The following is an 18112-nucleotide window of genomic DNA, read 5'->3' on the forward strand; positions in this document are numbered from 1 at the left end:
GAAAATGGGGTCCTAATAAGTATACCACCAAATACAGAATGATAGCACACAAAAGATGCAAGAAAAAGTATCCAAAGAGGTAATTCATGGCTTTAGCTTGGGTTTACTTGAATATGCAAACAAAATACTTCTTCAATGCAACCGCAGTATCTGAAATTTCTAGTGAGTTTCCATGAAAGCAACACAAAGACTTCAGTAAAATAAATTAAATGTATCAGTGTGATAGCAAATGACTTACAGTAATATATTGGGCAAAAAGTTTAAATTAGACATTCAAAATGCAAAGCTTACAGCTACATCCTGCTTCTTTCAGAAGTCTGCCTTATTAGTTATTCAACTTATGTGTTTGACAAAATAACTCTGCAAGTGTTTCCCAAACTCGATTTTACACATCATATCTGTCTGGTAATAACAAATGAAACTCAAAATATACTGGTTTTCTGTGATTTAGAAACACTAGTTAACAGTTTACCCAACTGCACATAACTCAGAAATTAGCTCAGCTATTAGAATTATCTTTTAGTAAATAATTTCAAACCTTAAGTGATTACAAGCCATTAGTAGCTAACCTTTATTATTCGTGTAACAAAATGCACCAACCAAAGCACCGCAGGAAGCAGGACTTAAGGCTACTAATATAGAGTAAACTTGATCGCAGTGGAAGCATTTCCTCAGTGATTGCAAAGCAGCCAGAATTTAACCCCAAGCCTTCACTAATGCATATTATCACTGACTCTAAGCAATGAAAAAGCAAAAACAGACAAAATTTCTACCTGAGGACTGTCATACATACTCCAAGGAAAATACCCAATCAGCCAAATAGCAGCAATAAAACAGAATCTTAGTCCAAATGTTACCATAGTTGTGGCTAGAAAAAAAGTTGCAAGTGTTAAATCATTCTCTTCCTTCTTGTTTCATATGTAGCATCACCTGGGAAAACTACTTGCTTATTTTTCTCCTAACAACAAGAGGGTGTTTTCATAATCTCATAAAAATGCTTTTACACTAAAAATTTGTGATGACACTCATTTAGCTTAATCTGAAAATATAATACCAGCATGGAAAAATCTGACAGCACTTGTCCTCACTTGCACAAACTTGAAATTTCTGAAATGTGAGACACTTTTTAGTTTGCACTGGAGCTTAAGTATAATTTATTTCAACAATTTTGTGTGAGAAAAGTCAAACTGTCTGGGGTGTGATAACACTGTTGGGAAGGCAGAGTAATAGATTTTTCAACTTAAAACTAAGCATGAAAGCCACTTGTAAACGCCTTGAGGTTCTACTTACAGGGAACACTTCAGAACAACAGGAAAGCGTATTCTGCCCATCTGAAGCTTTTGTCGCATTTCTGCCCACAGCACTGGCTGCGGGGCCGGTTCAGCTGCGCTCTGGGGGCTGCAGAGGCCGAAAGGCCGGGACCACAGCGCCCCTAACCGCCCACCCGGGGGCGCTGTCACCCACACGGGCTCCCTGCCGACGAGCCCTCAGGCCCTTGTCCCCCGCTCTGGCCGGGGGAGCTCCGGGCGGCGGCTAAAGCTGCATCTGCGGCGACGCAGGCCCCTGTACCCGTCACTTGGCGGGCTGTATCAGACGACGAGCGAATACAATCGGGCGCCCACGGGACCTGCCGCAAGCCCGGCCGAGTTCACACCGCCCGCCCTGAGGGGACCCGCCTGTGGGCGGGGCCAGGGGAGGGAGCGCGGCGCCTGCGCACTGGTACCTACCGCCTCGCGGCCGCCGCGCTATGATGACGCGCGTACGGGCGCCGGCGCTGTCTCGCGCTGCACCTGAGGCCCCGCCATGAAGGCGACGCCGATCTCCAACTGCGAGCGGCGCTTCATCCTGCGCGCCATCGAGGAGAGGAAGGTGCGGGGCCGGGCAGCCCTTCCCCGGGCCCTTCCCCATCCCCATTCCCTTCCCCGCCCCGGCGGGGCCCGCGCGGCTCTCCCCCGCCGCCGCCCGGCAGTAGGCCGGGGCCGCGCTCCCCGCCCGGGGGTGGCGCATTAACCGTGTGTGTGTGGGGGGCCCGCAGCGGCTGGACGGGCGGCAGTGCTATGACTACCGGAATGTGCGCATCTCCTTCGGCGCCGACTACGGCTGCTGCGTGGTGGAGCTGGGCAAAACCAGGTGAGCCTGGGGGCTGCGGGCGGGCCGTGCTGTGCGGGCCCCGCTGCCGCTCGCACCTGTGAGAAGCTGCGGGGTGCGCGGTGTAGGGGAAAGGGACCTGGGGGACAGCAGGGTGACCATGAGCCAGCACTGTGCCCTTGTGGCCAGGAAGGCCAATGGCATCCTGGGGTGTATTAGAAGGGAGATGTTTAGTAGGTCGAGAGAGGTTCTCCTTCCCCTCTACTCTGCCCTGGTGAGACCACATCTGGAATATTGTGTCCAGTTCAGGGCCCCTCAGTTCCAGAAGCACAGGGAACTGCTGGAGAGAGTCCAGCGCAGGGCAACAAAGATGATTAAGGGTTAGTTTGCTCCCTTATGAGGAAAGGCTGAGGGAGCTGGGTCTCTTTAGCTTGGAGGAGACTGAGGGGTGACCTCATTAATGTTTATAAATATGTAAAGGGTGAGTGTCATGAAGATGGAGCCAGGCTCTTCTTGGTGACAACCAACGATAGGGCACGGGGCAATGGGTACAAACTGGAACACAGGAGGTTCCACTTAAATATGAAAAGAAAGTTCTTCCCAGTGAGGGTGACAGGCTGCCCAGGGGGCTGTGGAGTCTCCTTCTCTGCAGACATTCAAAACCCACCTGGACACCTTCCTGTGTAACCTCATCTGGGTGTTCCTGCTCTGGCGGGGGGATTGGAGTAGATGATCTTTTGAGGTCCCTTCCAATCCCTGACATTCTGTGATTCTGCGGGAGCAAACAGAGCGTGGAGCATTAAGTGTTGGGTGTGTGACAGCCCACTGAGGTCACACGAAACAGACTGTAAAGGCTGAAGCCTAGAAGTCATAGCACTTCAAGAACAGGACCAGAGAAGGGAGGGAAGACTGAAAAGATAGGGCTTCTTTGTTGGTTGTCTATTACAAATAATTTATAAAATACAAAATTATTGTTTTTCATCACTTTATTTACTGGGTTTGTATTACATTTTGTGTTCTTCCACAAACACCTCTTTTTTGTATGTAGAAAAGTGGAATATACGGACTTACATGAACATTTAGTTATAGATTTTTATGTGTTTGAGTCTGGTTTTAATCCTAAAAGACAGGAGAATGTTGTGCATTTCTACATTTGATTCTCTCAGTAGTTGACTAGAGTTTAAATATGTATGACAGACATTGAATGTGATACTGGCAGGAGTAAGAAATGCAAACTGGAAGACTAAATCCATGTTTATTCCAAGTATGTATTTTGTTTCTAGTGGTAGTTTTTTTCCTGCTGAATGCCATGACTTGTTGGTTTATTTACCTTTGTAGGGTCCTTGCACAAGTTTCGTGTGAACTTGTTCCCCCCAAGCCAAATCGGCCTGCAGAAGGTATACTTTTCTTTAATTTTGAGCTCTCACCAATGGCTGCACCTGGTTTTGAGCCTGGCAGGTATGTAGCTTTCTTAAAACAACGGAACAAGGATGACATAAGAGTGACTGATTTGATACATGTAAGTGTATAGTGGTAATCATATTCAATGAGGTTAATTTGTTTTAACAGGCAACCCGAGCTACTGGTGAAAGTGAACAGACTAATAGAACGATGCCTGAGAAATTCCAAGTGTGTAGATACTGAATCTCTCTGCGTTGTTGCTGGTGAGAAGGTATGAAAATCTACTGATTTCAATTAGCTTTAAATTAAAGGATACGTATAATCTGGTTTTAAGCTGGTCTCTGGCTTGTTTTGCAACCTAAAAATTCTGATTTTAGATTAATGTGGGGTTCCATGCCTCTGGATTTACAGGTATTTTTGACTTGTGTATCTGCATAGACTTTTTGAAATATTTGAAACCATGCATACTCAAATGTATTAACCAGGGCTTATATCTAGCACACTGGGTATTTTGGAATGTACCAGGATCTCTCGTCTTAACATCTTGAGCAAAGACCTGAAGAGTATATACCGGTTCTTTTTATGATTAAATAAATGAAATTATTTTGAAAAACAGCTTGTATAGAATCACATTACAAATTAGCAAGCAGTTATGTGTGCTTTTTCTCAGGTTTGGCAAATTCGCCTGGACCTGCATCTGTTAAATCACGATGGTAACATTATTGACGCTGCCAGCGTTGCAGGAATTGTAGCTCTGTGTCATTTTCGCAGGCCAGATGTATCTGTGCAAGGGGAGGAAGTAACTGTGGTAAGTTGTACCAGATAATAGTAAATGTCATAGCATCGCAGGTGGCTGTTTCGTTCAGTCTAAAAGGGGGAATTAAATGGTTATGTAAGCAGATAAACTCCAAGATGCTTGGAGTTTTAGGATAAATGTGTTGCTATTCAATATTTGAAGGAATAGTAAAGAAGCCTGCTGATTACAGAATTTTATCAACCTCAGTTTGTGGGAATTTTAATTGTAAAAGATACGTATTTTACAGTATTTTGACCCAAACTAGCATAAGACTGGTGAATGTGCAGTATTTACCTATGTAGGTATTAAACAGAAAGAATTACACAAGAATAGTAAAAATAATTTTTTTTATATTTAGATGACTAAACATTTCTTAGCCCTTTTTTCTTTGCTGTTTATTTCTTTACATATCTTTTTGCAGTACATAATTTTAAAATTAAATGTGTTTTGTAAGTAATGGTCTTCTGGGACAATTCTTTTCAAAGTACACTCCGGAGGAACGTGATCCTGTCCCCTTGAGTATCCACCACATGCCCATTTGTGTCAGTTTTGCCTTCTACCATCAAGGGTAAGATTTTGAAGTCTTTTGACAGAAACAGCTTATAGACAATTCTGCAGAATTTATTTTAAACGTAAAAAAGTCCTAAAAATATTTGTATTGACAAGCAGATTTCTTGAAACATTTTATCTGCCATGAGATGCCACAGGGAGATACTATGGGCTTGTGGACAGTGTAACTAACCAGCAGCTTTCCACAGATGACATAGAAAACTTTCGGGGGGGAGGATACCTATAATTACCTATATATAAACCAGTTATTTTGTTTAATTGCTTTAAGGGTAGTAAATAACTTCAAACCTTTACTGTTGCCTTATATGTAAAAACTTGATTCTAGGACCTATTTACTGGTGGATCCAAGTGAACGAGAGGAGCGTGTAATGGATGGTCTCCTTGTGATTGCCATGAATAAGCATGGTGAAATTTGTACCATGCAGTCCAGTGGAGGCATCATGCTGGTAACAGATCAGGTAAATCTTTGTCTTAACCAGTCTTTCATATATAAACTACTTCCTGTGCTGTAATCTTGATACTGAAATGACCTTAAGATTTGGAAGCTGAGAAAACAATTACCTGTCTGATTGAATTGGAAAAGATTATGTCTTTATATTCCTAGCAGAAAAGCATATTACTGTGCATCATGCTGAAGAAGAGATGTAGAAAAGGAACATTGTTTGGTCAGATGCACGCTTTTTCTCCAATTAATTCAGACTGCACTCCGATGAATAGCTAGAGGCTGTTGCATTAACTTGTTGCATCAACTTGTAGTGTACCCAGGCCCTCATACTAAGATGCCATATTGTATTTTACATGTTTGTGACTCTTATGGTGTTCTACATTTTTAGTTAAAAACATATTGCTTTGGTGATTGTAAACTGTTGTTGTATATATAACAAACAGGTTCTGAGATGCAGTAAAATAACAGCTGTTAAGGTTGCAGAAATAACAGAACTAATTCAAAAAGCCTTGGAGAATGACCAGAAAGTTAGGTGAGTGTTTTGGGAAGGAAAGGTAAATGGGTCTTTTTAAGAAACTTACTAAAAATTAATGTCAGCCTTTAGTTTGAACAGCAAATTGTTTTCACTGTGTATGTTTTATTGTATATTTGAACTTGAAAAGAGAAAGCATTTTAAAGTATGAAACCTCCTGAAATACTGTCTGTCACTGAATGACTAGGAAAGAAGGTGGGAAGTTTGGCTTTGCAGAATCTATACCGAACCAAAAGATCACTGCCTTCAAAATGGAGAGCACTGCTGTTGATACTGACAAGGTGGAGGAACAAGCAGAAGAAATCATTGCTAAAGCTGAGCCGCCTTCAGAAGTGTATCCTTTCTATAGAACTACTCAGGGAAAAACAGGCTTCTCACCCCCTGCATTAGCATGGCTAGAAACTAAACACACATCCAAGGTTCCCCACAGCTTAGGGGGCCTTACAGCTTTCAGAGGAAACAGTGACATCATACTGGGTTTGGTTCTAACTGCTTTTAGGTAACTTAATTCCTAGCATGAAGTGCAAAACTGAGGTCTGAAGTGACTGATTGTTACAATATCTGGAGAAGTACTCTCTCTCAACTCCCCTTCAAGGATGTTCTTCCCTGGGGAGGAAAGATACAGCGTAAAATCCAACTGTTATGCTTTCAGAATACAAAGAGTTTACCAGAAAAGACAGAGATTTTTCTTAACTGCGTGAGTTTTTCCACACCAATATTGCACGCTCCTGGGACAGCCCAAATTGGGGAAGGAATAGAGAACTCCTGGGGAGACCTTGAAGAATCTGAGAGGGAAGACGCAGCAGAAGAGGAAGGTGAAAGTGAGGCTACTGCCTTGGAGTGTCAGAAAATGGAAACTGAGGATACAAGTACAATGAGGGAGACTGAGGATACAAGTGCAGTGAAGGAAAGTAAGAAGGGTAAGTACTTATCTTTGATATCAGATATGCTTATAACATCACTTCATTAGCAGTCTAGAATTTAAATTTGAGAGATTCTTAGTGAGAGAAGAACCATCATTGTAGCCACTTTCCACTTGAGTTATGCTCACTTGCTACTTTCCTTTCACCTGGACTCTTCTGTTTTCTTCAAAAGAAACCTTGATGTCTAGGATACGGGAGGCTCCAGCTTAAGCACTTGTCAAATTAAGCAGCTGCCACTTTGAATGTGTCTTTAAAAATGCTGTGGTTGTTAGTTACAAAAGTCGTTTGTACAGAAGTGATCACCAGGTTGTGGGTTTATGGTTTCTTTGTTTTTGTTTTTTTTTTGTTTGTTTGTTTTTAGATGAACCTATTGTATTGTCTGACAGTGAAGAGGAAGAAGTTGTCATTCTGGAACCACAGGAAGTACCAAAGAAAACAAGGTAACCATAATGTGAAATTAAGAGGGGAAAGGAGTTGTAAGGAGTGGTTTCAGGGTTCTGGTAGGGCCAAGAAAGGTCTCACTTGATCAAGGGGCTACGTAGACAGCTGAGTGAGTAGGTTTAAATCTGGATTAGTTTGCTCCTGTCCTAGGAGGCCAGTCATCCTGGCTGGCCTGCAGCTGTCTGAGATGGTTATAGATATACTGATCTTAGTCATTCCAGAGTGAGTGAAGGCATAAAAGCAGGTGTGAATCAGCTGCTGCAGAGATTCTACATCAGACTACAGCTAATCTTCAATTTTATCTCCAAGAAGTGAGATGTGTTGTTGTATTCCAACTCTAACTGTAGAAACCCTCGTATTTATTACATTTTCTAGAAACTAACTTTGTGCTGAGCACAGTGGATGGTTACCCTGTTATGGATGATCAGCCTGTGTTCTTTTGAAATAAAACTGCTCAGTACATTTCTTTGATACAAATGTTGTATTTGCTCACAGAACACAGACCAACTCGAAACAAGAAAATACAAGTAAGAAAGCATTTAACAAGAGGAGGAGAAAGAAGAGAGCTGCTTATTAAAGCCACCATCTCTCCTTCACAAATGCTGTATAATACATAATTTGGTCTGTCATTACTGAACTTATTTTTGTAGATAATTTTATCTCCTCCTACCCTATATCTGGTCCTGCTTTTATGTACATTTTTAAAAACTATCGTAACAGCTTTAAATAAAAAAAACTTTGCATGTAAGTGAAATTCTGTGGTTACCATCCAGCTGCAGCAGCAACCTCATTAGTTCAACTTGAACTGACTCAAGTTATACTATTTAAATTGCAGAGGTAAGATACATGGTTTTCATAACAAAACAGCCTCTGCAATTACTGAAGTGAGCTCTGTACAGTCAGAGTTTGATGGGTAGAAGGAACTATGGCTCAAGTTTAATGCCAGGAAAAGCTGCTTTTTAGTTAAAATAGCTATTACCACACCTGGGAAGGGTCTAATCCCTTGGAATGTTCCTTGCAGGGGAAAGTGGTGTGCTGTGGCTAAGACCTTGCTCTGGTCACTCCACACTGTACCTTTCACTGAAATGGCGCTGTGTAAAAATGAACAGAAATGCACGTACTTAACAAAATAGTACAGGACTTCTGTAAAACTTCCATAGAAAACCAACTCATACTTCAGCACTGGAGTTTTTTTAAAAGTTTAATTAATTATTACATGCAACAGATAGGAATGCTTCTTGAGCCATTTTCAATGAATTATGTTCTGAATCTAGAATTGGGCAAAACAGATGAGGTTTCCAAAATACCTGGCCTGGCTGCTTTGCTTAAGAACAAAGTGGAAACAGGCACATATTTACAAGAGCGAAGGAGGACTATTTTACATGTGACGTTAGTATTTCATGAAATGTGAACAGGAGATAAATGACTGTTGCAGATAATACATTCCCCAAACCCAGTTTAAAATTTAATATTAATTTTTTTAAACAGAATTGCTCACAGCCAGAGCAAGCTTTAATCAAGTTGTGCCCTTTCAGAAAAGGACAAACACTGAAAGCCCCATTCCTCCAGGAGCTAAACCAGGGCAATTTCTTAGTGTCAGTTCTTCCAGCCCAAAGTCACTGTCAGGAGTATGAGAAAGAAGATTCAGTTTCTTCTTACTTCTGCAGTCCAACAAGACCTTAAACTTCTTCAAGAAAAAAAGAACAGTATTCTTTGCACTGCGCTTTCTCTTCAAACATGACATCTCCTACCCTGTACTCCTTAAAGGCTTTATTTTGAAAGGCTAGAAGTTAAACTGGATAGGCAAAACAGTAGTACAGTACAACCTGGGTTATTTTATTCAAGACTGAGTAGCAAGACCTAGAATAATCCCATACTGACTTCAGGAAATGAGAAGATGGAAAGAGATGGTGCTGTTTCCAGCAAGAGCTGGCCTTGAGGGACACAGTCATCCTGGGCAGAGATACCAGCCCATGACTGAAGCATTCTTTTTATGCTACACAGGAAGTCTTATCAAGTATATTGAAAGCAAAGCTCGGGAAGAAAGGGAGGATTTTTATCTGGGCTCTAGGAACAGTAACTGAACAACTCCCATTGAAAATAAGGCAAAAAGACATTTCATTAAGCAGTAAATTGATACTATAAACCACTGAAGTGGTACTGTGGGCTTGATCTTTTCTGGGAAAAACAATTGATGAGCTTCCTTGAATTCATTCCTCTTCCAGTGTTGGTATTTCTCAGTTATCTTGAAAGGTTCCAGTATATGTCACAGTAAACAAGGGGAAGGCAGAACGCAGTTTCTCAGCACTGTGCTCTGTGTCTTCAAAGAATTATTGCCGGTCAGCACCTTAAGTTGCCTTTCCAAAGTTACAAACTGATGTTGCATCCAGCAAACACGCTCCTGTATATACCAGCTCCCTCTCCTGGGAGGTTGGAGCCTTTCCAATGCTAAGCACCAGACATGATAGACACTGCAGTTTTTTCCCCAACTAGTTTCAGCTTTTCAGTGGCAAGCTCCTGAAATTAAGCTAAACAAAGGCTATTGGAGAACATGGTAGACCAATGAAATACAGTACTTCATTAGACATTAGAACACATATAAAAGTCAAAGTGCATCTTAAAAAAAGCTCAGTTCGGCCAATAAAAGCAGTAGCCTGTGCTGCACACTTTCATCTTGACTGGATAAGGCACCACTGCTTGATCAGCTTTGTCAGTTGGTTCACAGAAGGCTCAGACTACAGAGCAGGTTTTTAGTTACTGCGTCAAGATGTGTGAATTGTCTCATAGCACTATAATAGTTGCTTGTCAGCTTGGCAGACTTTTACAAAATTTATTTTAAATAGCCCACACCATAACAGCAGCTGCTCCACATCTGTGAAGAATTTATACACTACCTGCTAGGTGTCCAGATAACCAGACAGTGTTGAATCAACTTCAAGCTAAAGTGGCACAGGTTTCACAGGGTAGCCCTTACCAAAAAGCTTTAGAAATGAATGCATGGTAGTACTACCCCTCCGTGTTTTTAAGGTATTGGCAAGACCATTAACAGCAGATGTAAAAAGTTTTTATTAGCCAACCTGGATATAACTCAATTAAATCCACTTCCATGCATTCGCTGCTTTACATGCAAAGAACAGCAGGTACAGGGCAGCATCACTCCATTTATACAGGTTGAATGTAAGCATCCACTCACTCTAATGCTGATAATGTGCTAATTTGCTCAAGTAACAGTTCTAGAACTAAGGAAAAAGACAACCAGTTTAGTCTATGTTTGCTGTGTGCCACAGAAGAACCCTTTCCAAGCGAGAGGGACATACAGAACTAGTGCTATTCTGCACATCATGCACCTGCACGAGATGTTCCTCGCTCTTGAGAGCACAGAGCAGCAGTTCACCCTCCTGCAGTTTAATCCCTCCAGTGTCCCTAGACAGGTACTGGGTAACCAGGTTGGTAGCTGTTGTTTTTTTAGTGAGCATCAATGGGCTTTCAGGACAGCTAATGCATCAGTGGGAACACCCTGGGCTTAAATTAGTACCAGTTTTACACTTCAACTAGAAAATACCTATAGCAAGACCATTTTCTACATACTAGAAGTATGGACTGGTATACCAGTTGTAGCCATGCGGTCTCACCAGCAGAGCATTTAACCTGATGGAGATCTGGTACTACATGACATAGCAATCCAGGCTGCCAGTAACAGGCACTCCCTAAAGAGCCTCCCAAGAGTCAGTACCAGCAAAGTGTTCTCCTCAGAGCTGTAGAGTTTCTCCCAGTGTTATAGCCATTGAGCCACTTTTCAGATCTATGCTAAGTCTCTCTGTTTAAACTAGACAGTACAAAAATGCTACAAATACTGTTGTGGAGTCCAAGTCACTCTTGGAAGGAGGAAAAAAGCCCTACTATAATAATGCACTGCTAATATTAACGTTTAGTCTATAATTAGATAAACAGTCTCAGACATCACTTGGTCTGCATGGTTAATTCTGTGCTTGAAGAGAACATTTTTATAAAACCCAGCTAAATATTTTGACAAGATTGCATGTACAAAAGATTTACATTAAAACCACATAAAACTAACTCCATAATTAAGCTCATCAAACCCTGTATTAATATTCTGAGTGATCACATCTAGAATTTTGAACCATGTTTAAAACTGTACATCATTTTCTTGTAATATACATCTTTTAAAAAGATCAGTCTCTTGATTATTACAATAAGTTTAGTGTCTCTGGTGGTTCAATAAGCGATACTCCATGGTACCTAGAGAGAGAAAGAAAGATGTGGGATGTCATCTTGCTCAAGTGCTCTTTGCCATGAAGGGCAGCATACATACTGCAGCAAAGCACATTTCTCACAATGCACAGCCTGCAGGAAAACAATCTGAAGCTTGCCAGCTGCCATGGATTTTAAAGAGCACTAGGTATTGTGCGTACCAGCTGCAGAAATGTCAAGAAAATTCCTTCAGTTTCTACCCGTTGGTTCAGGCAGCGATAGCAGGCCTGGTGCTGAATATGAAATATTGCTCAGCAAAGCAGTGTGCAAAAATCTTGGGAGTCTTGACACCATTTGGCTTACATGGCAGATTTGGTGAGTTGAGTCTGACTGAAGACTCCTCTCAAGACACCGCCCACCCCATTAAGCAAATATGTGGTACAACAACTCAGGCATAACAGCTTGTCACACATCTCCAGAGATACTCACTTGGTACTCTTGTACTTTTCCCTTATGGACTGTTGTGTGTGTTGTGCTGCTTTGAGGTAGGTCCTGTGTAGGTCCATGAGGCAAGGCTTGATGTGTTCAAGGGTATAGCCTGTCACTTTGCACAGGGATTCAGGCTGAGGAAGACAAGGAAAAAGCCAAAGGGATATTTGTACATTTCCGTTTGGTTATGCTGGCAACCACTGGTGGAGGTCTTAGCTTCCTGTTCAAACTCTGTTGTCCTAATAGGTTGGCAGAGTTTCATTAGCTCAAGCACAAAGTAGTTTATTCCTCACTGTTCAGATTTTAGCACATCACACAGATTTACAGTAATCCTGAAAACTGCTATATTCTAAACAAGTATTCATTGCAGCCAGTGCTTAGGCTTTCTGCCTACTTCCTTATTACAAGGAAGCTGCTCACAGCTCTGAGCAGGATCACCAGACAGAGTGCATCAGTAGATGCGTCTTCCTTACAACAAAAGGTGTTCCCCCCCCCCTTTTTTGCAAATACTATAGAGAGCAATCCCTAATTAACAGCCATGAGAGACAGAGGGGCTGCGATTCCCACAGCCCAGGCCCCAGCATTTCAGAACTGCACACAAATACACTCAACCTCTATAAAAGTGCACGAAGGCTCAAGTTTTGGTGCTACATACCCAAGTTTGTCCAGTGATTGTGTAGTCTGCTAGGTGAAATGCTGCAGCAGCAATAACTGATGGCAAGTATTTCAGGTAAGGATCAGCATCAATTAGACTGAGCTCCCCAAGGTACTGCGAGGGAGACAAAAGAAAGGGAATCACCTGCTTCCAAATGAAAGTAGAAGAGCATTTAACAGTTCCACTAGAAACCTAATTTAAGTTTCCAATCCTGCCATCAGTTGGAGCAACAGCTTTTACTGGTTTCCACTTACTGAGATGGTCTACAGATTTATTCAATTAACACTGATGCTCTGTTCAAGACAAGATTGACACTGATCAGTACACCAGACAGTGACACAGAAAAAAAGTGGGAGCTGACACAGTAAATCACTACCCGTGATTGAGTCCCTAAACAGCAAAAAAACATGAGGAACATACCCCAAAATTATCTTTCATTTTTAGCATCTGCTGTTAGCTACTGCCAAACAGTGTTCCCACGCATGCTTTTCCAACACATATTTAGAGCAGGGGTGTCAAACACATTTTCACCAGGGCACACATCAGCCTCACGGTTGCCTTCTGTCCTGGTTTTGTTAAAAACAAGACCAGTTTCTCTTTTAATGAATTTTTCTTTCAGCTAAGTTCTTCTAAGTAACTGCACTTTTCTGAATTTGGCTGTATGTTTTTGCAGGCAGGAGCTGATAACAGTAGCAATGGAATGCAGAAGAGGCCCAGGTTTAGATTTATTAGTATGGCAGCCAAGGTTACTGATAAATTTTGCACGTCCCATCAGTGAGGAGGAGGTATTTGCAAGGAGGGGCAGACAGAACAGGTGACTAAAATTGACCGAGTATTCCATCCCATACATGTCATACACCCCGTAAAGTGAGAGATCACAAGGGTCCCACTCTCTTTGACCATGGTCGGCATCTGAGGAGGACCCTGCTTGTTGTTCCCACGATCCAAGGTCTTGTTCCAGACCCTGCATCCCTGAGTCCAGTTCTGGTTTGCTGGAGAGTCCAGCCCAGGACTTCCAGGTGCCTGCCCCGCAGCTGCTGCTCTGCTGGGCAACTGCACTAACCCAGGAAATTCAAGATTGGTTTTGGATATTTTGTATTATTTTCTCTATTTTATTAGTAGCATTAGTAAAGCATTTTTAACTTTTTCCAACTTGCAAGTCTTTCTCCCTTTTCCTCCTATGCCCTTTTCTTAGTGGAGAGGGTGGGGGGTTAATAGAGAGCATCTGCCACAGTTATTGTCGGCCTGCACTAAATGGTGACACCTTGAAAGGGCCAAATGTAATTTTAGGACTGTATAAATGTAACTACTCCTACATTTAGAGGTATACAGGATCTAGAGGGAAGAGTGTAGTTGGATATGACCTTTGCACAATGAGACTAAGGTGTCCATTTAGGAACTTTTGTACCTGCCATACAGTCAGGATTTAGTATAACTTTAGTTGAAACATTATCTGTGTTCTGCTTTAGAAATTAGCCTCTGGATTTAGAGCTCACTGCTTGTTGAGGGGAAAACAAAATAAAAAGTCCTTTTAACCAAATGGGTGGATAGGTCTGGCAGTTATAGATAAGAAAGAGGACAACATCTAGCAGTGAAACAAACTCTGAACTAAAAATCATCAATCTCCGCCTGCTTTGAGTAAGCGTCCGTGCTTGCACCAGGGCAGGCGCCAGCCTGTGACAGTAATGGAGTATCTCAAACACTAAGTGACAACAAGAGTGTTTGTCTCCAGTGGCGTGGCCGCTCTGGAGGAGCACACGGCGTACCGAAGGCGCTCTCCAGAACTCTCACAGAGAGACTAAACATTTAAAAATAGGAGGAGGCAGGGAAGCCTGGACTGAAGAATCCTTCAGCATTTTTCTACTGGAGACAGCAAACAAGAACTTGTAATATAACTCTCTAGTTACAGGGGACAAGCTAGTAATTCTTACTTACCATTGATAAGCTCTCCACTTTAGCGCTTGTCTGCTGATGTAGGAAATACTGAGTGAGGAACTGGTTGATTGTTGGAGCTGCCAAGTCAAAAGACAAAACCTTCAAAATTAAGTGCTCCATCCTTAGAACTTGCTTCTTGGTATAGGTGTCATCTGTGATGTAGACAAACTCTGCTACTTCAGGAGGGTAGATTTCTTCAAACTTTCTGCCAGGAGAAATAGTTATAAGAAAATAACTGGGGACTAGAGAACCAGATACCAGAAACACTTAAATGAAAGCCTAATTTAGATTCTGACTTGGGAAGCAGGTGGTCAGTGTTACTGAGCAACTTGATGCACTTGGTTCAGTAGCTCTTGAATCAGCAGAATTTAAAATTACAGACCTACAACAGCATGATATTTTAGCACTTTGGGGCTTAAAGTTACTGGAATTCCAGCAGAACCCACTGAACTAATACTTGGTGCAAGTAAAACTGTTGTTTTCACATGCCTTGTGCATACTCCCTCAAATACTGTTTAGAAGCCTGCTGCAGCTAGAAGTAATGAACCCTCACATCAGTCAGTCTACAAAGACAGCATAGAGCCTTGCTTTCAGAGTTTCATACAGACTGCCAAGGTTTTACGTGGGTAACTCCTGCTTTTTCTTCCAGTGTGAAACCCTCCTGAGCCAATCTGACTATGGGCAACAAAAATGTGATAGCCACAAGATTTCCATCCGTAAGAGACCAACAAGTAGAATTTTAAATTAAGCAATTTCACTTACGATGCAAGCAGCATAGCCGCAGTGCCCACAAGCTGAAGTTTTCCTCTCAAAACAGACATTGAGGAAAGAAACCTATCAATGTAATTTACAGCTAAGTGCAGGGTTTCATTCTGTAATTTGTATTCTTCTCCAACTTCCACCAGCCAGTCCACAAGAATAGCCCGCATGCTGTTAGTGATGTCAGGTTGCTTCTTCATGTAACCCACTTTAGGCTTGCATTTCACCTGTAGGTTTAGATTACAGATAAAATTGAGTTTGGACTAAGTGCCTGGAAGGGGGCAGCTATTTAAACTCCGTTTACCACAGTTTAAACAGATCAGAAATAAACAGTAGTAAGTCTAGGACCAGTAAATTATATTTCCATGATCTTGCTTTCAAGCTTGTGTTCAGCACTTGGTACAGTCAACTTTATCACAAAAAAAAAAACAGTCTTGTGTTCACAGCAGTGAACAGAGCATATTATTCCTCTATTTCTAACAAGCTTTACTTTAGTCCCTGTAGTAGTTGAATAATGTTTAGATGCATTTCTCAACCCCAAATTTCCCCCTCATAAACTGTATGGAAACAATAGCAGCTCACCTCCATTTCCCTAAGGTACGTATGGATATCGCTGATATAGTCTGGAACGTTATTAACATTTGGTTTTCTCTCTTCTGCTTCTGAGGTTAATGAAATGTCCATAATACTCGGAGAATCTAAGCAGAAGACAATAACCATGTTAAAATTGGCAGAGTCAGGCCACTCCCTTGCGGTGCAGTGAGCCACCCTCTTCTGTAGTATGTGGATGGTGGATCCCCAGGTCTGCTCAGCCTCTTGCCTCCTTGGCAGGCAGGAAGCACAGACTACCACTCAACCAAACTAGGTGTTGAGGAGACTCTAGGGAAGCCAAAATGTTAGTGCAACAAGGAAGTTTCCCCATGTCCCTTTCTCTACTTCCCCCTAAAAATGAAGGGATGGAAAACTCTCTTGCAGCTGTGCAGTGCTCAGTGTGTCCTGGGTTACCTTGTTACATAGTTGTTAATCCTGTAAGCTTAGCTATTGTGGCTTAACATAGAGCTGGAGTAGCAGAGCTTTTTGGGGACTACAGAAGTGGGCCATGATGAAATCAGCCCTCAGATATTCCTGCACGTGTTACAGAAGACGGATCTGACAGCTCCCACTTTTTATGTACTGGGAAGAACTCAGAACACTTGCACCAGTACAGGGTTACCTGGGAGAAAAGTCTGTGCAGTCCTAGGATCTGCTTGGGTAAAATCCCCTTTTAAGTCCACAGTGGTAGCGAAGGGTGAGGCTTTAAAAAGGGCTGTGGTCTGTAATCTGCTTTCTCTCATGAGTTGCCAACAGTTCAGGTTAAAAGCATAAAACTGCCCACAAAGAGCAGGGGATGGATGCATAGAGGCTCAACAACTGAGAGCTCAGCTGGATTCAAAAGCTGTTGTATTGTACATAAAGGCCGGCTCAAGGGGACCAAATCGGTTTCAGCGACTCAAAAGTCACCTTCCGAGTCAAACCAAGCCAGTTTACACACCAAACAGCCTCGAGGTCTGCAGCCCTCTTCCAGTTTGCTCTGGAAGTGTCCCCATAAATAACAGCTCGGCTCGGCGCTGCCCCGGGGAAGGGCCGGGCACACCGGGGCGCTGCCCCGGGGAAGGGCCGGGCACACCGGGGCGCTGCCCCGGGGAAGGGCCGGGCACACCGGGGCGCTGCCCCGGGGAAGGGCCGGGCACACCGGGGCGCTGCCCCGGGGAAGGGCCGGGCACACCGGGGCGCTGCCCCGGGGAAGGGCCGGGCACACCGGGGCGCTGCCCCGGGGAAGGGCCGGGCACACCGGGGCGCTGCCCGGCGGGACGAGGCCCAAGGGGCGCACCGAGATCCCGCGGCAGCGCTGCCCCGCAGCGGGCGGGTGTCCCGGGGTGCAGCCCGGCTGGCGGGACACGGCACCGGCCGAGCCCCGGGCAAGGGGTACCGGGGCGGGGGGATCACGTACCGAAGCTCACGTCCATGGCGTTGCCCAGGGGGGCCAGGGGCCGCCGGTCTCCCATGGCGCAGACGGCCGCTCGCAGCCCCAGCGCCTCCTCGTCCTTGCGCAGCGCCGGGCCGCGCCGCCGCTCCCCGTCCGGCTCGTCCACATGGATGGTGAAGGGCTGCTGCCCGCCGGCCGCCCGCCCCGCCGCGCCATGGCCCTCGCAGCCGCTCCGCGCCGCCTGCGGGGACAGCGGCCCGTCAGTGCCGCCGGGCGCCCGGCCCGGCCGCTGACAGCCGCCCTGACAGCTCCCGCCACCCCGGCGTGGCCTCCCCCCCACCTCCGGGGCGCGCCCGCTCACCTGCGCCGGGAGCCCGGGCCGCTGCTGGGCGCCCCGCAGCAGCCCCAGCGCCACGCGGGTGCCGGCGGGCGGCGGCGCTTTGCCGCCCGGGGGCACGTTCTCCTGGTTCTCTTGCTCCGCCAGCATGGCCGCGGCCGGGGGCGCCGCCGCAGCGCGGGAGGCGACGGGAGCGCAGGACGGGCCGGGAGGCGGCGGAGCGGGGGCGCCGCCGGGCGGGGGATGGGCGCGTCTCGTGCCGCCGTCCCGCGGCCGCCGACTCTCGCGCCGCTCTGGGCGTTCAAGTAGCCCGCGACTATTGAATGGGCCAATAAGAAGGCGCGGCGCCGCGGCGCGTCACGCGGCCTACGGGCGGCGGCAGAGGCCAAAGCGGAGGCGGCGAAGAGCGCTCTGCGAGGCGCTGGGCGGGGCCTGGAGACAGGGGGCGGGGCTCGACGGGCGGCGCCCTCCGGAGCGCGGCGGCGGGAAAGGCGCGGGGCGGGGGCGCCGCCCGGACCCGGGGCGAGAGGAGGGGGCGGGAACCGGGAACCGGCCTTACCGGG

General features: G+C 44.9%; 2 protein-coding genes across 3 annotated transcripts; one reads left to right on the forward strand and one right to left on the reverse strand.

The window, feature by feature from the left end:
• Positions 1 to 1709: 1709 nt before the first annotated feature.
• EXOSC9 (exosome component 9) lies at positions 1710 to 8807 on the forward strand. The gene is made up of 12 exons (XM_082051089.1): positions 1710 to 1869; positions 2036 to 2130; positions 3427 to 3546; positions 3658 to 3760; positions 4160 to 4297; positions 4771 to 4853; positions 5181 to 5313; positions 5744 to 5832; positions 6020 to 6166; positions 6535 to 6752; positions 7117 to 7195; positions 7692 to 8807. The coding sequence occupies exons 1-12, from the start codon at positions 1804 to 1806 to the stop codon at positions 7771 to 7773; spliced, it is 1353 nt and encodes a 450-aa protein (XP_081907215.1). The 5' UTR covers positions 1710 to 1803; the 3' UTR covers positions 7774 to 8807.
• Positions 8808 to 10238: 1431 nt separating this feature from the next.
• CCNA2 (cyclin A2) lies at positions 10239 to 17864 on the reverse strand. 2 transcript variants are annotated; one of them, XM_082051090.1, is made up of 8 exons: positions 17574 to 17864; positions 17237 to 17453; positions 15829 to 15944; positions 15250 to 15473; positions 14488 to 14692; positions 12553 to 12666; positions 11898 to 12031; positions 10239 to 11456 (listed from the first exon to the last, which is right to left on the reverse strand). In XM_082051090.1, exons 1-8 carry the CDS (start codon positions 17697 to 17699, stop codon positions 11405 to 11407), a joined length of 1188 nt encoding a protein of 395 aa, XP_081907216.1. In that variant the 5' UTR covers positions 17700 to 17864; the 3' UTR covers positions 10239 to 11404. The 2 variants fall into 2 exon arrangements, with proteins under 2 accessions (XP_081907216.1, XP_081907217.1); XM_082051091.1 differs by having other exon boundaries at positions 17237 to 17864.
• Positions 17865 to 18112: the final 248 nt, after the last annotated feature.

The sequence above is a fragment of the Streptopelia decaocto genome, assembly GCF_964273445.1.
Source record: "Streptopelia decaocto genome assembly, chromosome: 4".
Classification (NCBI taxonomy): Eukaryota; Metazoa; Chordata; class Aves; order Columbiformes; family Columbidae; genus Streptopelia; species Streptopelia decaocto.